The 27,533-nt window shown below is 43.3% G+C and overlaps 1 protein-coding gene across 10 annotated transcripts in view; it reads right to left on the bottom strand.

Annotated features, from left to right (window-relative positions):
* LOC138962567 (uncharacterized) overlaps nucleotides 1–25,886 on the bottom strand; it is a 274,245-nt gene extending 248,359 nt beyond the window's left edge. For 3 of the 10 annotated variants that reach the window (XM_070334433.1, XM_070334434.1, XM_070334431.1), the window contains exon 1: nucleotides 22,148–25,885. In XM_070334433.1, the coding sequence (XP_070190534.1) occupies nucleotides 22,148–22,220 (73 nt within the window). In that variant the 5' untranslated portion in view covers nucleotides 22,221–25,885. Of the gene's footprint in view, nucleotides 1–22,147 lie in introns of all 10 variants that reach the window. The other 7 variants (XR_011454551.1, XM_070334426.1, XM_070334432.1 and 4 more) reach the window with 4 other exon arrangements.
* Nucleotides 25,887–27,533: the final 1,647 nt, after the last annotated feature.

The following is a 27,533-nucleotide window of genomic DNA, read 5'->3' as shown; positions in this document are numbered from 1 at the left end:
AATAACGTTTTCATAAATTGTATACTCGTACGAACAGATATAAAATGTGCATCTTCGGTCATTGATTTATATCTTGTACATGCAACACCCCTTACACAAAAAAATAACACTTCCTTCTTTTCAAAACCTTGCTTTATGGGGTTTTCTGTTCATAACCTCTGCAACTATACACCCACATTAAGACATCCTCCTTTTTAAGACCTGATTTTCTCAGAGTTTTTGAGGTCTTAAAAGGGGTGCTCTACTGCATATTCAAATATCTTGAGAACAAGGGAGCCAATCCAAGGACACACAGCCCGCAGAGGACCAGGAATGCCATCTAGCTTGAAATAGCTGACTCTAAAGGGTAAAATGGCTGGTCTCTCGTTACCGTTTATTTGGCTTTTGAAGCGTACTCTTCTCGGTCATTTTTTCTTTGCTTGTTCTTCTTCTCATAAAAATTTTCTTTATCAGCATGTCATTTTCGTGTTTACTGTCAACGGATAAAAACACATACTTTCCTATGTGCTCGTTTTCCATTTCACTTTCAGTATATTTTGTATAGGCTCGCATAACTTGAAACATAAAGTTGCATACGTTTGTTGCTCAATTACCCTTGGCAAGAAATTTAAGAAGCCAGAAAAGAACTTACAAAGCTCCATGTCGAGTGTTTCCGCATCGTATGGCGTTCTTTTTCTTCCATGGCCGTTTAATTGCAAAAAGGACGTGATTTTCCTGTCTCTTTCCCGAGCAGAAAGGGAAATCAGGTCCGCTCTGGCGACGGCCTGTGTTTGTGTTAAGCGACGTCAAATCCATCATCGTTAAGATGAATTCGGTTGTGTGCATGTCGTGGACTACGGCTCTGCCTTGTTGCTCTTTCACTTTTCGCTTCTCGATCATCATGTCTTTGTTCGTGTGTATGTTGCGTGGGTGGTGGTGGAGGTGGCGGCGAGGGGTGTTAGGGTTGGGGAGAGGGACGGGGTTGGTGGTGGTTGTGAGGGAGGTGGAGGGTGAGGGGTGAGGGGGTTGTGTGTGTGTGTGTGTGTGTGTGTGTGTGTGTGGATGTGTGTGTGTGTGTGTGTGTGTGTGTGTGTGTGTGTGTGTTGGTGTGTGTGTAAATGTGTACGTGTATGTATGTTGTGTGTCTGCCTGCATGTTTGCGTCTCTCTCTCTCTCTCTCTCTCTCTCTCTCTCTCTCTCTCTCTCTCTCTCTCTCTCTCTCTCTCTCTCTCTCTCTCTCTCTCTCTCTCTCTCTCTCTCTCTCTCTCTATCTCTCTTTCTCTCTCTCTCTCTCTTTCTCTCTCTCTATGTATTTAAGATTAGAATAGTCCCTCTCTGGGCGAGGGCTGGTTGAAAAGAAGCTCGTTTATATTGCTTATGCCACAACCCTCGTAAAATAAAATTTGATTTGATTTGATTTGATACAATTTGATTAGATTTGATTTGATTTGATTTGATTTGATCTCTTTCTCTCTCTCTCTCTCTCTCTCTCTCTCTCTCTCTCTCTCTCTCTTATCGTGGAATTTCACTGTGTAATGTTAGTAGCAAGGTCTATAGTACTGTGATTAATAACAGGTTGCAGGAATGAATTGAATGTAATAACAGTACGGGTGAATATCAAGCTGGTTTTAAAAAGAATTATTCCACTATTGATCATATGTTTACACTGTTGGCCTTTGTACAGAAACAATTTTCTTTGAATCGTAAACTGTATGTTGCCTTTATAGATTTTGAGAAGGCGTTTGATTCCATCAACAGAGCTTTGCTCTGGCCAATTCTGTTAAAAAATGGTATAAAAGGGAAACTCTTTAGGTGTGTGAAGAGTATGTATGATAATGTAAAAATAAAAGTGATATGTGGAGCAAAGTTTACGGATTATATTAATTGTACATTTGGTGTTAAACAGGGCGATGTATGTAGCCCAGTTTTATTTTCTCTCTTTATCAATGAGTTAGCACTTGAGATAATTGAGAATGGAAGACATGGTGCCACATTTACTGATGATTATTTGGAATTGTTTATTCTTTTGCTTGCTGATGATTTATTGTTGTTATCAGAGACGGTTGTGGGTCTACAGACTCAGTTAAATAATTTACGCAGGGCAGTGTCCTCTCTTCATTTAAAGATAAACATGAGTAAAAGTAACATTATTGTGTTTAGGAAAGGTGGATATTTGAGTGCAAGGGAAAGATGGACATATGGGGTTGATATTTTACCTGTTGTAAACGTGTAGAAGTATTTAGGAATATTGTTTTCAACTCGACTCAGTTTCACTGCTGCCTGTAGTGATCTCTCAAGCCGGGCCAAAAATGCTCTGATGTGTATTATACAAAGATTATCTGTGCTTAATAATAATAGTTTGCATGTCTTTTTGAAGTTGTTTGATTCCCAAGTACAACCAATAGTACAGTATGGTGCTGAGATATGGGGATTGGATAAAGCTGCTCTGCAGTGTGAAAAAGTCCATTTATTTGCATTGAAGAAGTTCTTAGGAGTTCGTATGCGAACACCTAATGACCTGGTATATGGTGAGACAAACAGATATCCGATATATTTGAATTCTATTTTAAGATGCGTTAGCTACTGGATGAAATTGTTAAAGATGGAGGCGCACAGACTTCCTCGTAAATCATATGATATGTTGTATAAAATGGATGAGAGTGGTAAAAAGAACTGGGCCTCAAGTGTCCGTTGTAAATTGTATGAGTACGGTTTTGGTTTTGTGTGGTTGAACCAGGGCGTTGTTAATGAAAAAGAGTTTTTGCGTGTTTTTAGGGAAAGGTTGGTCGATTGCAGATGGCAAGAGTGGGATTATCATATTCAAAATAGTGATAGATTTGCTGTTTATCGGACATTTTGTACTGTACATGACATTAAACCCTACCTTTTGTTGAATGTGGATAGACATCTAAAGTTTATTATGACTAGGTTTCGATTCGGTATTTCAGAAATAAATGTGCATGCTAACCGATATAAACAGCATGATGCCGATCAGTTAATGTGTCCCCTTTGTAAAGTAAAGCAAGATGATGAAGTCCATTTTGTTTTGTGTTGTCCATACTTAAACAGATTAAGAGAAAAATTTATCCCATTTAAATATTATAAAAACCCAAGCACTTTTAGACTCAGCTTGCTCCTGGCTTCCCCTCAAGAAACTGTTGTTAGAAATGTATCCTTGTATTTGTATAAAGCCTTTAAATTAAGAGATGTTTTAACCTCTTAGTTAAAATAACGTGTAATGTATGTTTTAATCCGTAGTGTTGTGCGATTGTTATGTTGTACCTTTTTTGCACCTGATGAGTTAAATTATTTGCAACGTTAATCATTTGTTCACACTCCGATCCTTCATAAGGGGCTATGGCCTATTGAATAAATTATCTGCGTCTGCGTCTGCGTCTCACACACTCTCTCTCTCTCTCTCTCTCTGCTTGTGTCTCTCTCTCTTTCACTCTCCCTCTCTCTTTCTCTCCCCCCCTCTCTCTCTTTCTCCTTCTCTTTCTCTCTCTCCCTCCCCCTCTCTCTCTCTCCCTCTCTCTCTCTCTCTCTCTCTCTCTCTCCCTGTCTGTCTTGTCTGTCTTGTCTGTCTGTATGTCTGTCTGCCTGCCTGCCTGTCTCCCTGTCTGTATGTCTGTCTTTCTATCGGTCTGTCTGTCTGTCTGTCTGTCTGTCTGTCTGTTTGTCTGTCTGTCGGCATGTCGGTCTGTCTGTCAAGTCTGTCGATGAAAGATGACAATTTTTCAAAGACAGGTTTTTAAGTTAGTTAAAATGATTTAATTCAGTTTTGAAAGAAAGCCGGACACAGACGTTCAATTTCAAATATGTATTGTTCTGAAGGGTTCCCTTTGCCGATGAGATCTGCTCATTATATACTTTTGTCTCATTTTATGTGGCCAAACTCGCCTTTCTTGTCTTTTTGGTTTCCCATTTTAGTTAACATGTTAGTGCAAAAGGTACAAATGACAAACACACCAGTCTGTTGCATGCTGTTTTAATGTGTGTGTCTCTTTGGCTGCCTTTAATGTTTCTATTCTCTAATTTTGATATATTTTTTTTGTTGTAAATTCTATTCCCTCTTGAAAATAAAGTAGAGGAAGTTCAAGTTGCTATTGTTTAAGTTATTGAGACATCCCAGTGCACTAAGGGATTTATAGAGCAAATCGAGAAAATTCAATAATTATTTTCGAGACTCTGACAAAACCGAGTAAGTCAATTTTTTTCAAAAATGGTTGTTTTTTTTCATCAAAAAGAAGAAATCAATGCGCATCTTTTGTGTTAATTTCTACTTTTTAGAGTGCTTAGATAAGCAGATATGAACAGGTAAATCCACAACCAAAAACAACTTTTTAAGTGTGCATGAATGTTTTGACAAAACCAAGTAAGTCCAAGGGTTTTCCAATTTTCGTAGTTTCAAAATTCTTTCAGAGGACTCATACTGAAAAGACGTCATTTTAAGTTTAGAACTCACAAATGAGGTTATTTAAAGTTTAGAACACACAAATTCGATAAGGCGGGACATAATGACGTCACATTATGACGTTTTATTTCAAACATTTTTCTTCTCAATATGATTCTCCTGACGATCCTTGTCTCCCTCTCTCCCTCCTTCCCTCCCTCCCTTCCTCCCTCCATCTCTCTTTCTATCCCTCCCTATCTCTCTCGCTATAGATCTCTCCCTCTTCCTCCCTCTCTCAATTTCCCTCCCTCCATCATTCTCTCTATCTCCCTTCCCTTTCGCTCTCTCCTCCTCCCTCTCTTCCCTCATCCCTCTCTCCCTACCGCCAACAATCGACTTTTTTCTACCTCCCTCCTTCCCTCTATCTCCCTCCCCTCTGTCCCTCCATCCCACTCTCTTTCTCTCCCTCCCTCCCCCTCTCTCTCCCTCCTACTCTCTTCCTCCCTCCTTATCTCCCTCCCCCTCTCTTGCTCCCTCCCTCCTCTCTCTCTCCCTCCATCCCACTATCTCTTTTCCTCCCTCCCCTCTCTCTCTTCCTACCTCCATCCCTCCCACACTTCCTCCCCCCTCCCTCTTCTTCCTCTCTCCCTATCTCCCTCCCTCCCCTTCTCTCACTCCCTCCCTCCTCTCTCTCTCCCTCCATCCCACTATTTCTTTCCCTCCCTCCCTCCCTCCCTCCCTCCCTCCCTCCCTCCCTCCCTCCCTCTCTCCCTCCCTCCCTCTCTCCCTCTTCGTCTTCTTTCCTCCCTCCCTCAATCCCACTAAGTCTCTCCCTCCCTCTCTTTCTCTCTCTTCCTTCCCCTCTCCCTCCCTCCTTTCCTTTCCCTCTCTCTCCCTCCCTTCTCCCTTCTCTCTCACTCAATCCCTTAATCCATCCCCCCCCTCCCTCTCTCTCCCTCGGTCCATTCATATATCTCTCTTCTTCCCATTTATCTCTCCCTCCATAGCTCTCCCCCCCTCCCTCTCACCTTCCCTCTCTTTCTCCCCTTTTCCACCCCTCTTTCCATTTCTCTATCTCCCTCCCTCCCTTTATTTCTCTCTCTCCCTCCATCCCTCCCTCCCGCTCCCTCCCCCCACCCCTGCTTTCTCTCCTCTCTCTCACTCTCTCCTCTCTCTTACTCTCTCTCACTCCCTGTCTAGTCTCTCTCTCTCTCTCTCTCTCTCTCTCCCTCTCTCTCTCTCTCTCTCTCTCTCTCTCCCTGTCTGTCTTGTCTGTCTTGTCTGTCTGTATGTCTGTCTGCCTGCCTGCCTGCCTGCCTGCCTGCCCGCTCCCTCCCCCCACCCCTACTTTCTCTCCTCTCTCTCACTCTCTCCTCTCTCTTACTCTCTCTCACTCCCTGTCTAGTCTCTCCCCCGCTCACTCTCTCTCTCTCTCTCTCTCTCTCTCTCTCTCTCTCTCTCTCTCTCTCTCTCTCTCTCTCTCTCTTTCCCTCTTGTGCAAATTCGTAGTGTTATTTTCACTGTTTTGTCATTTCTCTTGACAACACTTCTTCTTCCAAATATTCTGGTAAAAACAAGTAAGTCCGCTTGCTTAGATTTGCGCATTTTTTGTTAGATCTGATATTGGGGGAAAAAGTGGTAAAACCAAGTAAGTCCACAAAATGCCCAACAAAACCAAAACCATCCATCAGATTGTTATAAAAATCGGGGTTTAAACGTAAATTAATGCTATTTATCTTATTATCTTGGTTGTTTGATCTAGATAATCATCACTTTTGATACATTTTATCAAACAGTAAAAGTCGTTTTTCTCGGAAGTAGCGTCAGTGGACTTACTCGGTTTTGTCAGCACACGGCAGCACTGGGATTGTTTCAATAACGATATTGTCAGTACCGCCAGAGAAAAAAGAAGATTCAAAACGCACATTTTGCAACGCGCATTTGGATAGGCGTAACTGTGTGGTCAGGTTTGTGTCACTGGATCTACTTTTGTGTGGGCTGTCTCAAGTGTGTCGTGCTTTCGTCACACGCAAACTCTTGTTTTAATTTCTGTTGGTAAATTCCAGTGTAGCGTTTAGCTAAAAAGTGATGATCTTTCATAGAGACCTCATTTAAACTCGGAGAAAGGACTGTGCTCTTAGTTATTTGCGATTCGAAACCTTCATCGAGCTTCGACATATTGACTGTGCAGAGTTTTTCCCCTTGCCACGGTCGACGGAAAGCACATTTTCAAAAAAAATGTGGCATATTTCTCGTGTGGTATCTTCACTCATCGGGGAGTCTGGTACTAAATATGAACGGTAAGAATGCTCTGAACCCTACACTTATTATATCCCCATCGTTTTATCGTTCACATTTGCCCAACATGTTAATTTGCTGAGCGGGATTTATGTCGTCAGCTACTGCACTGAGTCTCATTTCAAAAACAAAAATTGCTCGTCACGTTGCACTGAGTCTGCACGCATGAGGCAGGCTGGTAATAAGTCTTATATATGGTAAAAACGTTCTAAACCCTACACGTTTTCGATTCCGATTGTTCTTGCCTTGAAATAATAATTCGGAAAACATTCATTTACTGAACAGATGCAGTCGTATTTCAGTGTATAGTCTGCTATGTGCTGATCTAGCTGCTACCGTCTCTGCTGCTACGTTATCGAAATAACACTTGTGTTTTCTGTTAGCTGCTGGGAATTGTATACTAACTCATCATTTGGTAATGTGTACAATAAACTACATGCCACTAACATGGCATAATTATGAGAGGAATCTTCGCAAGTCGAAACTGAAAAATTAGACACAGCAGGTTCTATTTTTAGATCAATGGCAACTGTGGCACAGGTACATGCAATCTGTCAGGAAAAAAAACCATCTTCTGCTTTAATTGAGAAACAGGAAATTTATGGTCTTAATCATTGGTATTGTGGAGAATATAAGCTACATGCCATTAATTAATTCTGAGGATGAGAGTACACTCTCGCTTAAGCAAAGGGCGGAAGAATACGCTCTGTGGAAAAGTTAGCGCACTCCAAGAGTGCGATAACAGTTTTAGCGCATCGCCATTAGCCAACCAACTGGTTCACATCAGTCATGTGACACCAGTACTTACTGACAATTATTATTATTATTATTTAAGTTATTGAGACATCCCAGTGCACTAAGGGATTTATAGAGCAAATCGAGAAAATTCGTATGCGCTTCGTTCAATAATTATTTTCGAGATTTGCTCTATAAATCCCTTAGTGCACTGGGATTGTTTCAATAACGATATTGTCAGTACCGCCAGAGAAAAAAGAAGATTCAAAACGCACATTTTGCAACGCGCATTTGGATAGGCGTAACTGTGTGGTCAGGTTTGTGTCACTGGATCTACTTTTGTGTGGGCTGTCTCAAGTGTGTCGTGCTTTCGTCACACGCAAACTCTTGTTTTAATTTCTGTTGGTAAATTCCAGTGTAGCGTTAAGCTAAAAAGTGATGATCTTTCATAGAGACCTCATTTAAACTCGGAGAAAGGACTGTGCTCATAGTTATTTGCGATTCGAAACCTTCATCGAGCTTCGACAGATTGACTGTGCAGAGTTTTGCCCCTTGCCACGGTCGACGGAAAGTACATTTTCAAAATAAATGTGGCATGTTTCTCGTGTGGTATCTTCACTCATCGGGGAGTCTGGTACTAAATATGAACGGTAAGAATGCTCTGAACCCTACACGTATTATATCCCCATCGTTTTTTCGTTCACATTTGCCCAACAAGTTAATTTGCTGAGCGGGGTTAATGTCGTCTGCTACTGCTAGGCTGCCTGGGCAATCGAACCACTGCAGTCTGCACTGAGTCTGCACGCATGACGCAGGCTGGTAATAAGTCTTATATATGGTAAGAACGTTCTGAACCTTACACGTTTTTGATTACGATTGTTCTTGCCTTGAAATAATAATTCGGAAACCATTCATTTACTGAACTGATGTAGTCGTATTTCTGTGTAGTCTGCTACAGAGTCGATCGAGTCAGTCTTCCAAACTGGTCTAGCTGGTACGTTATCGGAATAACACTTGGTTTAAACAATGTTTTATTAAATCAAACATGATACAAAAATACAACGATAAACAATAGGGACACGAACTCAAGCAAACGCTTATATTACGCGCCCTACGTAGTAGGAAAATAACGCAAATATGATGTCGGACAAGCATTACTTATCAATTGTTGAACTATCTACAAGAAGAGCATAGTTAAAGTAAATCAGAAAGAATAAGAAAAAGCTAGCAGGAGGAAGAGGGGGGAGGGTGGAGGAGGGAGGAGAAAACGGTAGGTACATATAAAAGATGAAGTTGGCAGCGCATACAAATAAGAATATACATAGTACATTACAAACCATAGTCCTGTGGCAAGTAAGCAGTAGCTCGCTAAATATACATTTGAAAAATGCATATAAAATAAGGTTTGTTGGCATGAATATGGGTACTGAGTCAAATCAACAGAAACGACCAGATTCATGGATAAACGATTGGACACTTTCAAAAACAAGCTTGTTGGTGCAAAAAGAAAGGTTTTCGCTACCATTTAACAATATTTCAACATGTCTGTAATTAACAGGAAGTGCGTTTATTGTAGACAGGCGAGCATCTACGTACAAAGGACAATGTGTCAAATAATGGTCAGCTGTTTCGTTCGGGTAGCCGCAAGCGCACTGTGGGTTTCCCTGTAGGTGGCGTTTACACAGGTCAGAATTCAAATTATTCATGTTTAGGCGCATTCTGCAGTGGTGAATCTCTTCCAGTCTTTTACCACAGTAATAATAGGCAGGTACGTTATAATCAAGAGTAGATAAATAGCGTTTGAAATCGCTGATTGAGTTAGTTGTTTTGATGTTGTCTGGCAAGGTGTTCCACAGGACAGTAGTATATGGTATAAAATATCGACGGTATAATTCAGTTTTGCACATGGGGACTCTTCTTTCTAATGGTCTTCTATGATGGTAGGGGTTAACATCAGAAGTTAAAGGTGGCAAGAGATCTGATAAGTAATGAGGGCATTTGCCATATACCATCTTGTAATATAAAATCAGTTTGTGTCTGCTCCGTCTTTCTTTTAGGTTACAAAATCCGCTTTCTTTATACAGTTTTTCGTGGCTGGTGCCGCGCACACCACCGATTATAGTCCGAATGGCTTCCAAATGTAGTTTTTCGAGTGCAGTTGACCAGTACTCTGTGCAGTTGTCCCATATGATGTCTGCGTAGTCAAAATGTGGAAGAACAAAAGATTTATACATAGTTTCCAGACTTTTACGATTTAATCTATATTTATAATATCTTAAACAATTAATTAATAAGGTGACCTTTTTTATGATGCTTCTCACTTGGAAGTCCCACTTACAATCATTCTGCAAGATTACGCCAAGGTGTTTATGTTGGTTCACGTTTTCCAAAACAATATTATTAAAAATGATTGGTTCGGTTGGTATATTATCACGTTTTATGTCTAACAGTTCCGTTTTTGCTTCGTTAAATTTAACTTTCCACTGTTTTGCCCAGGTATTATTTTTATATAGGTCTGCGTTCAAAATCTGTGCTCGTCTAGTTGGATCTTCTAAAGACATAGACACGCTCGTGTCATCAGCAAACAACTTTATAACAGATTCAGTATCATTCACAATGTCGTTAATATGTATCAGGAATAGCAAGGGGCCTAGAACAGAACCTTGTGGAACACCTGCCGGGATACATTTTAATGCAGCCTTAGCACCCTTAATCGGAATAACACTTGTGTTTTCTGTTAGCCGCTGGGAATTGTATACTAACTCATCATTTGGTAATGTGGATGATAATCTACACGCCACTAACACGGCATATGAGAAGAATCTATGCAAGTCGGCGAAAATTAGATGAAACACAGCGGCTTCTATTTTTAGATCACTGGCACTGGCACAGGCACATGCAATCTGTCAGAAAAAAACCCACTTCTGCTTTAATTGAGAAGCAGGGAATTTATGGTCATTTGGTATTGTGGAGAATATAAGCTACATGTCAGTAATTAATTCTGAGGATGAGAGCACAGTCTTGCTTAGGCAAAGGGCGTAAGTGCGCTAACAGTTTTAGCGCATCGCCATTAGCCAATCAACTGGTTCACATCAGTCATGTGACACCAGTACTTACTGACAATTATTATTATTATTATTAGTAGTAGTAGTAGTAGTAGTAGTAGTAGTAGTAGTAGTAGTAGTAGTAGTAGTAGTAGTAGTAGTAGTAGTAGTAGTAGTAGTAGTAGTAGTAGTAGTAGTCTTGAAACTTGTGTGGAAGTACAGAGAGCTACTAAATTAATACGGATTCAACGTAGAAGTCGAATGCAATTTTACAAATCCAAACTTGCTCACTAGAATCCATTAAAAAATTATTAAAAAATTTAAAGGCAGAGTAAGCCTCCCGTAAACCATCACAGATACGGTCAGGCTTTTACACACAGTACAAACACCATTTCATTTAAACACTCACCAATTGAGAACATCCTAGGTGCCCTCCGTAAAGAGCGAACAATTTTCAAAGAATTTATTTTTGCGTGGTTTATCTTACCCCTGAGCCATTGTGAACCCGTGTGATCCAGTTTTCCCTTTTCACAATGCAGTCGTCATAGTTAGTCATTTGAATGCGACTCGACGTGAGCTTATCTACAATAGCACGTTTTTTTTTATGCACGAAACAACGGCTGTGGTTCACAAGAACTCTAGCGATGGCTTTTGACTGTTGAGAGGAACGGCGATTTGCACTGATAAACCGGCCGTCGTCTGCTACGACCCTTGCGTGACCCTGCTTCCGGGCTTTTCTTTTTTTAAACTTTCACAACTTCGAATTGTTCTGATCTTGTCTTGATGAAAAACGAATTCTTTTATGATTAAAGAATGTTTGTGTAACAAGCTGTCAATTTATTATTTAGATTTTAAAAGTTAGGTCTAGCGCAAAAACGAGGCGCCGTTGTTGTTAACGGAACAAGTCTACGAAAATAAATTCTTTGAAAATGTCTCACGCTCGACAGAAAGCAGCCAGGATGTTCCCGTTCGGTGAGCGTTCAAATGGAAGTATGCTTGTACTGTATTTAGACGCTCGGGGAGCTCTGTGATGGTTTACGGGAGGCTTACTGTGCCTTTAATCTGAGCAAAAAACCCACCTTCACCTGCCCTCAGAATGATAGGCAATTCGTTGTTTTAAGCATTTTATTTGAAGGCGATTCAAATTACGAACGACTTTTGAGAAATGCAAGCTGATTTTAACACACTGCTGGTCGCTGTTACAATCCTTGTATCCCTCTGCAAGCTTGCATGTTGCCTGCTGGGTTATTGCAAGGGTGCTGCGTGCAGCTTCATTGTCCTTGTTATTGCAAATGGAGAGGGGGGAGGGGGAGGGGGGGGTCGATGATCAAGATTACGTGAAAGAAATCTAGTCGCGCCCTTTCCATAGTGTTCGGCGTTATTGGGTTAAATCATCAGTTCTGTTTAACCTTCTCTTGCATGTATTTTTTCTGTCTTTCTTTCTTTTTATTTTCTCTCCTGCACTTTTCAGAGGTTTCAGATTACGGACGATTATACGATCAAACTGAATTTGTGTCTGTGTGCGCGTGCGTTCGTGTGCGTTCGTTTTGTTATGGTCCACGCTTCGTCGTGCTTCGTTCGTAGTGCAGCTTTGCTTTTGTGGCTTTTTCTTTTCGATAATGGCATGTCGCCGTTGAGGCCTGCTGGTTTATGCCTTGCCTTTGGGACTTCAATTCTCACCTGTTGATTAAAACCCATTTTGCGAGTGTGTTAAACTCTGATTTTGCTATCGCCAGAATGTTCCTGCGGTTCAGAAAACAAAGGGCTGGTCGCGGATGATCAAACCTTGTGATCCTTAGGCAGGTATCTCATGCTTTGTTAACTGTTCTATTTTTGTCTCGCCTTTGTTTGTGACCTGCTGCATTGTGTTCTGTGTACTTAGCTGTGTTTTTGTTGCAGTTTAAATCTGGAGGTTGCTCAGATTACGCCGCGGCGGTTTTGCCTGATCAATTTGAATGTAAAAAGGCGCGTAAAAGGGATACAGTACGCCCGATTGAACACTTTGAAACAAGCGCGCGAGCAACTGTGTCCACATGCGCAGAAGCAACACAATGATATGCTTGTGAAAATATGTAAATTAACTGACACACCCGATTGAACTTGCAAGCATGGCACGCGAGCGCATGCACGTGCGCGTGAAAACACAAACATACGCACGCGCGCGTAAACGTGTAAGCAAGCAAGCACACACACATGCACACATATAGCACACACACACACACACACACACACACACACACACACACACACACACACACACACACACACACACACACACTACCTTTACAAAAACTTCACAACAAAACTTTTCACAAGAACGTTTCACATGACTGACTCTGCCCACTCCTCCCCATTCGCCGTATCACCCCTCAGCGCGCACAGCGTTACGGTCTTTACAAGTGTATTAGCAGCGATATGAACTGCTTTCAGATCATGTTACCCCGTTCCTTTTCACGCATCATTCAGTGAAAAACTGGGGTTTAAAATCTACACCTGAGAGGAACTTCAATCTACTAACAGCGCACAAAATAGCAATGTCAAGATATGAAACAAATGCAGCGACCAGCGAAGACGTATATATAACGCATCATGTTCGTTGGCAGCTCCATCACTGATGCTGGGATGTTCCTATAAGGACCTTCTTTAATTGAGCCCGAAGTTCACTTCGCGAAGTCTTTTAACAGAAAATGTAGTGTTAAAGCTTCGTGCAGCGAGCTTCGTGGAGCAGACTTCTCGAGGTCGACTTCGCCCCAAAATATCAGGCTTCAGATTTATCTTCCGCCAACACTTCGCTCAAATGGCAATGCATGTTTCGGCACTGTTTTCCGAAGGTTTAGGAAGTCCATAATGTCCCATTTCCCCCTCCCTCAATAAAAAAAATTCAGCAAAACTATCAAAATGCATGAAGGCAACGTTTTCAGATCAGAGGTTTGAAAGAAGTTTCATTGTTTGGCCAACTGCCCACGCCAAACAGCATCTCTGCTGATGCCAACGAAGACAGTCGAACGCACATGCCTGTTTTGACCAATCAGCTATAGCGACAGTCAGCGCTTACTTCAGCCCGAAGTTGACTTCCCGAAGACTTTTACCCAAAATGTAGCGCCAACGTTTCGTGCAGCGAGATTCGTGAAGTAGACTTTGCCCAATTAATATCATTCACGCCTTCCGCTTTGGACGACTCCCGTACTGCTCACAGACTACCTTTGTAAAGTCGACGTTACAGGTCGTAATCGTGTTTGTGTGCTGATTTTAAAGCTTCCATATTTTAGCTTTCAAAAAGATTTCTTCACTTTTGTCAGACCATACATCCTTTTATTCGAGGGGAGAGGGATCACTTGTGATTGTTGAGGCCTGTTTGTGTTGGAATTAGATGTCCTCCCAGTAGTTGTCTGCTCCGTCAAAGGCTCTCTGAGGCGGTGTTGTTGAAGCGAGAGAGAAAGTCAACAGTTTAGTGGGGAGATACACCCGGCAGCTTTTTTCAATGTGTCTGGCTGGGGCGTGCAACTTGTTTGCATCCGACAAGCTTTAATATGCTGCTGCGCGCCTTTTTATTCACGACTTCTACATATGTAGAGAAACAAAACCGGAACATTAAAAATGTGCATCCATCCATCTGTGTTCCAGTTTTACCACGGGTTTCCAATTGTATTCATTATTTCAAGCAGCCTAGCTGACTCTAACTGCAATCGTCGCGATTTACACCCGAATTCGTTTTATGATGCGGTTGTACGAATCATACCGTGACTCTCTACATTTCTCACTTCAATTTTCATGCGAGTATTGCTTTGTACGCGATGGTATGAATGAATGTATCTACTATACAATACAATGTGTTGAACACAAGCAGTTGCTTCTGACAAAATTGTATCGTGTAATTCGCTCCGTATAATGCCAGTCCCTGATTTTGAGTGACGGTGTGTACCAACAGTATGTATGTACTTATCTACCATACAATACAGTGTGTTGAGCACAACCAGTTGCTTGCGACAAAGTTGTATCGTGTAATTCACCCCGTAATGCCAGTCTCTGTGAGCGACGGTATGTATGATATGAACGTATCTACTATCCAATACAATGTGTTGAGCACAACCAGTTACTTGCGACAAAGTTGTATCGTGTAATTCACCCCGTAATGCCAGTCTCTGTGAGCGATGGTATGTATGATATGAACGTATCTACTATCCAATACAATGTGTTGAGCACAACCAGTTGCTTGCGACAAAGTTGTATCGTGTAATTCTCCATTAAATGAAAAATCTCTGCGAGGCAGAGCTGAGTTACATGTCATTTAAAGCGTTGTCCCTGTCCTGGTTCGTTGTTTTCTCTGATAAGGCGCACCAAAAAAAGTCTGTTTACGGTAACATAGGCAAAAACAAGTCGCGTAAGGCGAAATTACTACATTTAATCAAGCTGTGGAACTCACAGAATGAAACTGAACGTAGTCCGCCGCTAGTGCAAAAGGCAGTGAAAGTGACGAGCCTGTTTGGCGCTGTAGCGGTTGCGCTGTGCTTCATAGCACGCTTTACTGTACCTCTCTTCGTTTTAACTTTCTGAGCGTGTTTTTAATCCAAACATATCATATCTATATGTTTTTGGAATCAGGAACCGACAAGGAATAAGATGAAATAGCTTTTAAAACGATTTCGGAAAATTAATTTTAATCATGATTGTTATATTTTTAATATTCAGAGCTTGTTTTTAATCCAAATATAACATATTTATATGTTTTTGGAATCAGAAAATGATGAAAAATAAGATGAACGTAAATTTGGATCGTTTTATAAAACATTGGTTTTTATTTACAATTTTCAGATTTTTAATGACCAAAGTCATCAATTAATTTTTAAGCCACCAAGCTGAAATGCAATACCGAAGTCCGGCCTTCGTCGAAGATTGCTTGGCCAAAATGTCAATCAATTTGATTGAAAAATGAGGGTGTGACAGTGCCGCCTCAACTTTTACAAAAAGCCGGATATGACGTCATCAAAGACATTTATCGAAAAAAAACGTCCGGGGATATCATTCCCAGGAACTCTCATGTCAAATTTCATAAAGATCGGTCCAGTAGTTTAGTCTGAATCGCTCTACACACACACACAGACACACACACATACACAAATACACCACGACCCTCGTCTCGATTCCCCCCTCTATGTTAAAACATTTAGTCAAAACTTGACTAAATGTAAAAATAGGGTCGGTAGGTCGGGATTTTTTATCTATTTTTTATTTTTTATTTTCAAAAACCATATTTTTAAGTTATTTTGCCAAAAAAGCAGACTTTTTTTCTTCTTTTTTTCCCCAAATGCCAAAAAAATGTCTAGGGTCGCGCGAAAAAATAGGGTCGGTCGGGATACCGTAAACAGACTATTTTTGTTTGTTTGGCCTAATGCACGTTCCCCTTGGATCATGAACGAGATGTTCCTCTCTTCTTTTCCCCTTTCTTTACCTCAGGATTTCACACGGCGATCCCGGTGTGAGATTGTCACTGACCGAAAACAAAACCTGTCTTTAGGGGTGTCGGAAAACGATGCCAAAAGCTGTTTTTGTCTCGATATTATGTCTCTTGAAAGCCCTAAGCTTTGTAAGCGGTGACATAAGATGATTGATAAGAAACGATGTATGCAATATGAGAAGGTTTTTCTATGCCGCTTCTCGTTAAGATTATACAAAACAATCTCGCACACGTGCCTGGCAGTGTCAAACCCGGTCCAGAAGAAAGGACTCTAGGATTTTGTGGGCACACTTTGAAGAACCATCCGGCCGGGACTGAGAGTTTGAAACTCAAGGCAAAAACAAGCCATGTACACAGCGCAAAAAAACAAGTGCGTATTTCATTAACTAAAGTCTTACTCATATTGCACCATGGCTAAGAAGACACCTTTCCGTCACAAAGTGGCACTTGAACTCGAACCAGGCAAACTGGACGTGGACAGCAAAGACAGCTACAACTCGAAACACAATATGTACACCCTGACCGAACCTTAACATGCGTACAGACAAGTTTACGATATAGATCTACATTATAACAACAACACTGTAAAGGTGAAAGAACAGAAGAAGAAGGAACAATTCCGACAAACCAGACAACGAAGAAGATGGCAACATAAAAACAGCCGGAAAGATGTTCAGAACAAGAACAAGAAAAACAAGAACAAGAACAAGAACACACCCTTCTGACTCAAGGCGACAATAGAAAACGAAACTAACAATGAGGCCCGAGAAATACGTATACCCTGACCTGAAGTTCACATGGCGTACAGACTAACCTTGAAGGTTATGATGAAGAAGAAGAAGAAGAAGAAGAAGAAGAAGAAGAAGAAGAAGAAGAAGAAGAAGAAGAAGAAGAAGAAGAAGAAGAAGAAGAAGAAGAAGAAGAAGAGGAAGAAGAAGAAGAAGAAGAAGAAGAAGAAGAAGAAGAAGAAGAAGAAGAAGAAGAAGAAGAAGAAGAAGAAGAAAAAACCTTCCGGTTCAAGGTGCTATTAGTACATAAACCAGACAATCAGAAACGACAGAAATAACACAAGACGCAATGCGTTTGTTCTGACCTCACTTTCACATGGCAAACAAACATGTTTACGATGTAGATCTACATTATTACACATTGCAGCAACACCGTAAATATTGAAGAGACTGGACAGGAAGATTAGATCACGGTGACCACTCCTTGACCACGTGGTGCCCTGACCAGGAAGAGTTATGCAGCTCTCTATGCACACCTCGCAATTCGTACACCCTGACCGCACCTTGACATAGCGTACAGACAAGTATACAATGTAGATCTGAATAGTTACAGTAACATTGTGAAGATATCGATGGATAAGAAGAAGAGGAAGAAAGCCCACTTCCGACTCAAGGCGCATCTTGAACACACGGCCAGTACAACTGGCCTTGACACGGAACGATTCAAGGGGGAGCAATCTCAGTCATCTGAAAGCGGGAAATCCAAACGCAATCCGCCTTGTTCGATTTTATGGGCTTGGACGATAGAGAAAAATAAGAAAAGCAAAAGCTGGAGTCCAGTCTGGACGAAACTGCTATCAAGAACGCAGAATTGATTTTTTCTGATTTTTTTCTTTTTTAGCCGTAAGCGCCATTTCTCATTTCTCATTTCTCAGTAACTGCTGTTCACAATGCGGCCGCAGTGAAACCAACAAAGGGGCCTCACTCTGGAAGAGTTTCGTGCTCCGATAAACATGGCGCTTACGGCTAAAAAAAACTCAGAAAAAATCAATTCTGCGTTTTTGATAGCAGTTTCGTCCAGACTGGACTCCAGCTTTTGCTTTTCTTATTTTTCTCTATCGTCCAAGCCCATAAAATCGAACAAGGCGGATTGCGTTTGGATTTCCCTCTTTCAGATGACTGAGATCGTTGAATCGTTCCGTGTCAAGGCCAGTTGTACTGGCCGTGTGTTCAAGATGACTCAAGGCGCTACTAGAACACAAACTAAAAATTCAGCGAGGACAGCTACAGCTTGAGACGCAATGCGTTTGTTCTGACCTATTACTTTCACATGGCGTACAGACAAGTTTACGACGTAGATCAACATCATTACATATTGCGGCAACACCGTAATGAAGAGACTGGACAGGAAGATTAGATCACGGTGACCAGTCCTTGACTACGGCTTTCTATGCGCAACTTATCAGGAACTGTAATAAGATGCATATTGGAATAGATAATTATGTGAATATTTTTTAGACAGTACTGATTTAAACGTTTGAGTCATTCTCTATGACTATTAATTTCAGTTTGATATACCGTGTAAAGAATTATCCGGCATGGAATCCGTGTGATATTTGCTGGAATAGCTTGTTGGTTGGTTGGTTGGCTTTTTTCGTATTATTTTTTTATGAATATTTAAGTGTCCAGCTGTGGAGAACGCGAGCAGACGTACATACACGAGCTAAACTGACAGCATTTGTTAAAGGGTCCCAGGAAACAGAATGTTTCTCCAAATGTCCGCACGCAGTTCAAATAGCATTAAAAAAAGCCACGGATTATTGGGGTAAAATATGAAGACAAATGATTAAGATTGTTGCGTCGTGTAATACATTGTGAGATTTTACTGGAGAACTGAGTCGACTGGAGGACTATGTGTGTGTGTGTGTGTGTGTGTGTGTGTGTGTGTGTGTGGTGTGTGTGTGTGTGTGTATCTGTCTGTGTGTGTGTGTGTGTGTGTGTGTGTGTTAAAGTCCACAAGCGGTCACTTGTGACTTGTCCTGAACGACCTGTCCTAAGGATGACCCTCCAGTGAACAGCCAGAGTGGACACTGTCTTAACAACGAGGCACAACGGCCGCATGATACTCATATCAACGTGTCCAGCATTACACCTTACACCGCTTCTGTTGCCCCTCAGCGTAAGCCGTCTTGGATGACCTGCCCGCTTTGGACACTGCGGACTTATCTCGGCTTGACCACAGCATACTCTAGTTTCTCTTTCTCCTTTCTTGATCGCTTTTGTCACATTGATGGGGCCTACCTGGCATGTTTACGACCCGGATCATCACACCCATCTTGTTACCTGACGGAACAGACTGGACACAGAGATTATCTGGCGATGACCATTCCCCTTGATGTCCAGTCCAAGCAACTTTGTGCACGAGTTATGGTTCTTGAGGTCATCCCGAGTTGCGGGACTTTGAGGTCACTGCGAATTATGGGACGTGTGCGGCTTGACCAGCCGTTGACTGCTCATCTATCATCGACCCTGACCTTTCCGTGACACTGACCGTACTGACCTCCTGTGACTTTATCGGGAGGTCAATCAGCTTGGAGGGTTCACTGTGTGTGTGTCTGTGGGTGTGTGTGTGTGTGTGTGTGTGTGTGTGTGTGTGTGTGTGTGTGTGTGTTTCCTTCTTCTTGTTCTGTTGTAATATCAAATCAACGATATGTTTGTTGAAATTTTACCTTGTCTTATGAAAGGGCTTCCTCTCTCATATCCTTTTAAGACGCATGAAACGAGTCTATTATGCGGTTTGGAAGCATCGTTGTCTGCTGGAAAGACTGAACGCAGATATACACTTCTGTACGTAATGGCCTGGAGGAATGAGGGGAGGGGGGGGGGGGGGGGGGGGGGGAAGAGACAGGTGGCAAGTTTAATACATTATTCTTCACCATTTATTTGCTAAAAAGGACAGATTTATTTCGAGGTTAAACTTCAACCTATTTTGCAAAGCTTGCAGAAACCACGACAGAACGAACTGCGCGAATGACAAGAACGACTTTCTGACACTTCTACGCGCTAAAACGACTGTATGGGGTTTGTTTCCTTTTTTTGTCAGAAGGAACTGATGGATTCCAGCATTCGGGTTTCCGTGCTTTGCAAAACTCTTACAAATTCTGATCGACAAATAAGTATCGTGACAAACAATATAACGAAGAAAAGAAATCTCCTTCTTGTAGGTGTTGGGCTTCAGGGCCGGATCAGTTGCTTTGTAAGGGGGGGTGCACTTTGAATTGAAAGTGAATGTGATGGGCGCGAAGGGCCCGAATTTGCTAGGGGGTCCGGGGGCATGCCCCCCCGGAAAAAATGTTGGCCCTAAGAAGCAAAATGGTGCCATCTGGTGCCATTTGAACTTAGAAATGGTCATAGAATCAGCTTTCCAAATTTTTTTATTTTTTATTTTTTGCTGGAGGGGGGGTGCACCTGCACCCTGTGCACCCCCCCTCGTCCGCCCCTGGGCTTGATTAATAGAACAAAAAATCATTCAAAATAAACACATAAATGAAAGAAAGAAATAATAAACAATCCTAGGAATGAAGCTAATGCTCAGAAAACTGTCATCGACTAACCGGAAACGGAAGGCATACGTCATATGGACAGGTAAGACCTATACCAATTTCCGGTATGCACGATGTTTTTAGTCGACACAGCAGCAGCGGTCTAAACTGACAGGGCTGATAAGAGATTATGTTCAGGTGACAAATACCACGGCGTATGCACGTAAAATACTTTTTGCCTGGGATGTTAATCTAAACTCTCATGCTGAAAGGTGCGCGGATACATTTTTGCAGAAAACGCAAAGAAGCATTGAAAATATAGAAAAAAAGTAGATGAATTTGATAAACAGATGTACACGCACGCTCTAAAAAAACAAATGACCAGGCCGAAAACAATAGACTAGTGCATACAATTGAAACCAAAATGGCAAACAGGCAAACATGAACAAGAAAGGGTAAGGAACAGAAATTTAGAACCGTAAAGAAACACCCCCCCCCCCTGCCACCGCCGCATTTCTTGAAATGTATTGGGGGTGGGGGGAGGAGGCGGGTGGGGGGGGGGGGGGGGGGGGCAAGACAACCAAGAAACTGTCTTACAAGCAGTCACCATTGTCCTTATGCTATCTCAGATTATTTGAACATGATTTGATCGGTTCCTTATCTGTTTCGATCTATCTACGAGTATTTCGCAATCGCTTTAACAAAGCAATAAACTCGTAGTCCCTCAGTTGCATACAGAAACGGGCAGACGGACACACAGACACACACACACACACGCACACACACCACACACGCACACACATACACACACACACTAACACTAACACAAACACTAACACACACTTACCCCCCCATCCCAAACACACACACACATACTGCCCCCACCTCCCCCCCACACACACACATACACACAGCTACAGAGAAAGAAACAGAACCCAATAATTCAACACTTTCTTCTGAACCTGTCACAAACCGTGAAGGTCAGTGGAGGACGAAGAAGCGAGCAGACACACACACACACTGACAGACGTACAATGGAAAGGACAAGCCGGAGGGCCGGGGGAGACCCCAGTTGACCCCCGAGCAGCTCTGATCAGAGACGGGGGCACCTGTGAAGCTCAGATATGACAACCTCTCACTTGATTTATTGGCCGGCATTGTACAAGGCAACACATGCAGCAGGGTTGTGACGGAACACTTGTTGAATTATTCGAGATATGACTTGGTGGCTGTAATGACATCTTTTGAAGGAGGGAGGGCAGGTGTGGTGGTGGTAGTGATGGTGGTAGTGTGTGTGTGTGTGTGTGTGTGGGGGGGGGGTGGGGGGGGGGGGGGCTAAGGGCTGCAAGTATTAAGAGGCCGTAATGGCGTATGATAAGATAAGAGGATACGATTTAATGTAGTCCTGTTATGTTACTCTCATACAAATTCGGGCTGCTTTCTCACTCGGGAGAATAAGACGATCAAACTGACACCAAGGAAGTATTTTTCGCACGCACGCACACTCACATGAACGCATTACACATCAGACACACACACACACACACACACACACACACACACACACACACACACACACACACACACACACACGGCACACACACACACACACACACGCACTCACCCCCCAGCCACACACACATACACATACACATACACACATAAGCACACCTTTCCGTTTCAAGATGTTGGAGCTAAGAATGTTTCGCAATCTATACCTATAACGAACATTACTACCACAACACAACACAAACTTAAAACACAGCAAAGGGAGCTAACCAATGCTGTTTCTGCTCACACCCCCTTGTCACTCCACCTACTGCCTCTGGACCTTATTCTATTCCCCCCATCCCACCACCCCTCCAACACCATTGTTCACAGCATCTACTCGTGACAGCCCTAGCACCGTTCATAAAAAGCCCAAGCAGCTGAACCAAGACAAGCACACATCACATCACGTCTTGTCTTCTTACCTGTTGGCTGGAGTGAGTAGGTAACAGGGTGTGCGAGTGGTGGACGAGCGAACACTGTACACATCTTTCCCATGCTGCGCACTCTCTTCTCCGTTCATTGTCTGTTCTCTATCTCTCTCTGTCTCTGTCTCTCTTTCTCTGTCTGTCTGTCGTTCCGCACTCTGTCTTGGAGGCTGTCCGATGTGAGGGGGCACGTACAAAAACAGAAGCTGTCTGATGCGAGGACGTGGGTCGTGTCCTTTTCTGGGGTCATCTGTCAGTGTTATGACGACTTGATTTATGTTCTTCTGTGTTCTCTTCCTTTCTGCTGGGGTTACTCTCGTGGGTTATTTCACTCTTTGCCGAGAAAAGGCCGGTGTTACAATGATACTGTAAATAATGCGGTTGGTCTTCGTTGCTATTATGTTTTCTCCCTCTGTTTTGTGTAGTTTGTTGTCACTGATTTGTAATCAAGACTGATTTTGTTTCTTTTGAAACTGTCTGTTACTGCCTTGAGCATTCGGCACTATTCATACTAATATTCGTCTTTGCTCGTGATGTCATTACGTTTTGAAATGTCCAGGTCACGCGCAGAAATCTTGCTTGTCAAACTTTCTTTAAAAATGCCAAAGACGAGCGTAACTTCCTGCAATCTATACTCTATCGTTAGTTCTCGTCAAAACTGTATCGTAGCCACTAGATTTGCAACAATTGAAATAAAGGAATAGTAATGCTTCCGAAAACAGAGCAAATGTGAGCTGGACCACAAATAGTTAACTGAAAACTGATGTTTTGGAGATCCGCACTGCCTGTAGCTATATGACATGAACACTTAGCGACATAATGTTGAGAAACGTGAACAATTCGACTCCTCGGTCGACATCGAGTGGAATGGAAACCGTGCTTCGACAGATCGCGGCATTAACACACAGAGACCTTTGCACTTGGGGTTCATGTAGGGTCCACGAGAGCTGGGAATGCTTGTGAACACGTAGCATCCAATCGAGATCAAGATTCTGCTCCACATGACAACGAAAGCATGCAAGCTAGTGGTGGAGAAGCTCTCCCTCAAAGACCACTGTTTAATGTTGAAGAGGCTAATGGACAACCAACGCCGCACATGCCTATTAGAGGTAGTGCCACTTCCATGAAGATAGAGCACCATCTTCGTCTGGCAGCGGGATCTCTTGAGGCCATCCCCAGCCAGGCGAGCCTGATACGCCCGGGGCCCTTGGAAGCGTAGGAATCATGCACAAAAGTCCGAGGGTACTTAGGTGACTTCTTCCTGTATCCCGAGGAAGCTTGTATGACTCCTTCGCTTGGCATCGAAGCAGACTCCAGGAACAAAACAAAACTAATGTCGTAATCGCACCCCAGTCATGATAGCTAAAGCGACTCCTTCATGTGGCATTAAGGCAGAATCCAGCAGTAGTGGCACTGGAAGCTTAGGATTGCATGCACAGGACGTGGAGAGAGACCGAGGCAGTTAATGGGACTCCTTGACCTGACAGCGGTGCAAACGGCAGTAAAAACAGGAAGTCTGCACTGAATTCACGTCTATGGACCATTAAGGGTGCGTGCACAGGACGCTTAGAATGTCACAGGTAGCGGAACTGACGTTTTGACTGGGCACCCAGGCAACTTCCAACAAAGTCAGGACTGTATTAATGTCCATGGCAACGAGGGATGCATACTCCTTGAACTGACGTACAGTCGGACTCAACCGATAGTAGCACTGGAAACTAAGGGATGCATACCTAAGACTTTGTGACAGTTGAAGTGACTCTTTTATCTGATCTGGCTGTAAGGCTAACTCAAGTGAAGCTGATACTGGAATCGCGTCCGGCGCTTACTTCGATTGCCCCACGAAGCTGAAGTGACGTCATTCATCTCGTATTGCGGCAGAGTCAACCGATGGTAGCACAGGAAAGTAATCAAGCATACACAGGAGCGGCCTCTTGATATGGCAGCAAGATAAGCTCCCGATGGGAAGGGCAGTGGCAGTGTGTTCGCGTTCATGGATTAGAAGCGCGTTCAGAGGATGCTATGGCTTACTCCTCGATATGACATAGAGGCAGGTTCAGCAATGGTTGTACTGGACACTTGGATGATGCACACAGAGCAGCCAGAATGCCCAGGATAGCTGAAGCGACTCTCAGACATGACAGCATGGCCAACTGACATTTACGGTCTCTAGGGAGAGCATCCACATTGACTTCAGGAAAAACAGTTGTAGCACAGGAAATCAAGGGATGCAGACACAGTGTCCGAAGTAGCTGAAGCGACTTTCTGAGATGACATCATGGCCTACTGACATTTATTGTCTCTTATGAGAGCATCTATATTGACTATAGCGCAGCAGTAGTAGCACAGTAAATCAAGGGATGCAGTCACAGTGTCCGAGGTAGCTGAGGTGACTCTCAGAGATTCTTCTTCTTCTTCGTTCATGGGCTTAGACTTCCACGTTCACTCATGTTTTTAGCACGAATGGATTTTTACGTGTATGACCGTTATCACCCCGCCATTCTGGCAGCATACGCCGATTTCGGGGGAGGCATGCTGGGTATTTTCGTGTTTCTATAACCCACCGAACTCTGAAATGGATTACAGGATCTTGTCCGTGCGCACTTGGTCTTGTGCGTGTGTGTACACACGAAGGGGGTTAAGTCACCAGCAGGTCTGCACATAAGTTGACCTGGGAGATCTGAAAAATCTCCACTCTTAACCCACCAGGCGGCAGCGACCGGGATTCGAACTCACGACCTCCCGATTAGGAGGCCGACGTCTTACCACAACGCAACTGCGCCCGTCACTCTCAGAGATGACATCATGGCCAACTCACATTTATGATCTCTAGGGAGAGCATCCACGTTGACTTCAGCAAAAAACAGTTGTAGCACAGGAAATCAAGGGATGCAGACACAGTGTCGGAAGTAGCTGAAGCGACTTTCTGGGATGGTAGCATGTCTAACTGACATGTGTGGACTCTAGGGAGAGCATTCAGGCAAACTTCAGCAGCAGCAGTAGTAGCGCAGGAAATCAAGGGGTGCACACACATGACATTGATAGTGTCCGAGGTAGCTGAAGTGACTTTCTGACAAGGCTGGCAGCATGGCCAACTGGCATGTGTGGACACTAAGGAGAGCATTCAGGCAGACTTCAGCAGCAGCACAGAAAGGATGGACACACAGGACATTGAGAGTATCTCATGTAGATGACGTGACTCTCTTACATGGTAGCATGTCCAACTGACATGTGTGGACACTAAGGACAGCATTCAGGCAGAGTTCAGCAGCAGCAGTAGTAACGCAGAACATCAAGGGGTGCACACAGACAACACTGAGAGTTCCCAGGATAGCTGAAGTGACCCTCTCGTGGCAGCATGGCAAACTGCTACCCATGGACACTAGGGAGAGCATTCAGACAGTAGTAGAACAGAACATGAAGGGATGCACACACTGGCTAGTGAGAGTGTCCGAGGCAGCTGAAGTGACTCTTTATATTGACAGCAAGGCGAGGCCACTGCTAGACCTGCGTGACTCCTCGGTCTAGCGTAGAAGCAAACTCCAGCACACTTAGAGCATGCACACACAGAGGACACGGAGAGTGTCCGAGGTAAGTGAAGTGACTCTTTGACATGGTAGCAGGGCGAGGCCAGAGCCAGAGGTTCCAGAGCTGTGTGACTGCTCCAGAGAAAGAGAGAGACAGGGAGATCGAGAAAGGCCATGATCGAGCCTCGTTGCTCCCTCCCCATGGGTGTGACTGGAGAGTCTGGAGTAGAGGAGCTGGCTGGTCGCCTGTCCGCTCTGTTGTATTTGTGTTATGCAAAGTTTGGCCCACAGAGCAATCCAAGTGCTGGCTATTAGCAATTGTAATGAGGCCTCAGGCCCTTCACCCCCACCACCATACCCTTCCTCCCCCTCTTCCACCTCCCATCCCCTCCTATCCCCCCTATGCAATTGTATTAATATTTTATACTGCGAGGACTGATCAATGCAATTCACAACACGACTTTTTTTTTTTGAGTGGAAGGGGCTTGAGGAGAAAGAGAGTAGTAAAGGAGGAAAGAAGGAGAGGGGGAGGAAAGGGGGGGGGGGGGGCCTTCCCCGTCTATAGCTGCAAAACCCTGAGTCGTATTCAAGTTCACGATCTGTTGTGACAGTGATCAAATAGGGCAAGTTGAACGGATACCTTTTTTCATCGCCTTGTGGGAGTTGTGTGTTTGTGTGTGTGTGTGTGTGTGTGTGTGTGTGTGTGTGTGTGAACGCGTGTAGGTGTGTGTGTGTGTGTGTGTGTGTGTATGTATGGGTGTGTGTGTGTGTGTGTGTGAGTCTGTGTCTGTGTCTGTGTCTGTGTCTGTGCATGCGTGTATGTGTGTATACGTGTGTGTGCACGCGCGTGAGCGTTTGTGTATGTGTGAGTGTGTGTGAGTGTGTGTGTGTGTGTGTGTGTGTGTGTGTGTGTGTACGCGCGTGTGTGTGTGTGTGTGTGTGTGTGTGTGCGTGTGTGTATGTGTGTGTGTGTGTATGTGTATGTGTGCCTGTGTATGTGTCTGTGTGTCTGTGTTGTCTGTCTGTCTGTCCGTGTCTTTGTGCGTGTGTGTTTCTGTGGCCGTGTATGTGTCTTTGTCTGAAACGTATGTTAACTTTGTTCCATAGCAACTACATTAAATAATTTTTGCTCCGACATGACACACAAAACAATCTATAACAATCACACCTTCTTTGTGATATGAATTCAGGTTACTGACACCGGAACAGGCGTCAAATTTCAGCGGGAAAAAACGATGATTGAAAGATAACAGGGGTCCCGGAGTACATGAATATAATACACTTGTATATTATGATCTGATCGAGTGATGTACTCCAAGCCTATCGTTGAAGCGTTTGTGGACTGAAAGTTTCAGAGGGCGTGGGGGAATGTGTGTGTAGTGGGGGGGGGGTGGTTGGCAGGGCAGGAGGGGATGGGGTAATCGAACGTTGCTGTCAGTCAATCTGTCGTGAACGATAACATGAACAATGCAAAATATGTTCAAAAGTTCAAAAAGTGGAACAGGCATTAACTCCTTCACTCCTTCACACACTCACTCATTCACTTACCTAAACCCAATCAACAAACAGACCAGCAAGCTAATGTTCATCGTTTCTTAAACCGAGCCCATGCATTAGTAGCAAAATTTATCATGTGGCTAGCAAGCCAGCGGAACAAACAACCAGTTAACCAACCAAGCAGTCAACCAGCCTACGTACTCGTCAAATCAGAACATTAACTATGTTGGCTTCAAGTCAAACCCAGGAATCTTTTCTGTTTTGAACAGATTGTTTAATTGTTGTTGTTCAAAGACCGGATAACAGATAAGCTATATATGCTTAGTCTGTAAAACTGATTGAAGAAAATAAATGTAGTT

The sequence above is a fragment of the Littorina saxatilis genome, linkage group LG3, assembly GCF_037325665.1.
Source record: "Littorina saxatilis isolate snail1 linkage group LG3, US_GU_Lsax_2.0, whole genome shotgun sequence".
Classification (NCBI taxonomy): domain Eukaryota; kingdom Metazoa; phylum Mollusca; class Gastropoda; order Littorinimorpha; family Littorinidae; genus Littorina; species Littorina saxatilis.
This window is presented reverse-complemented; position numbering and strand designations above follow the sequence as displayed.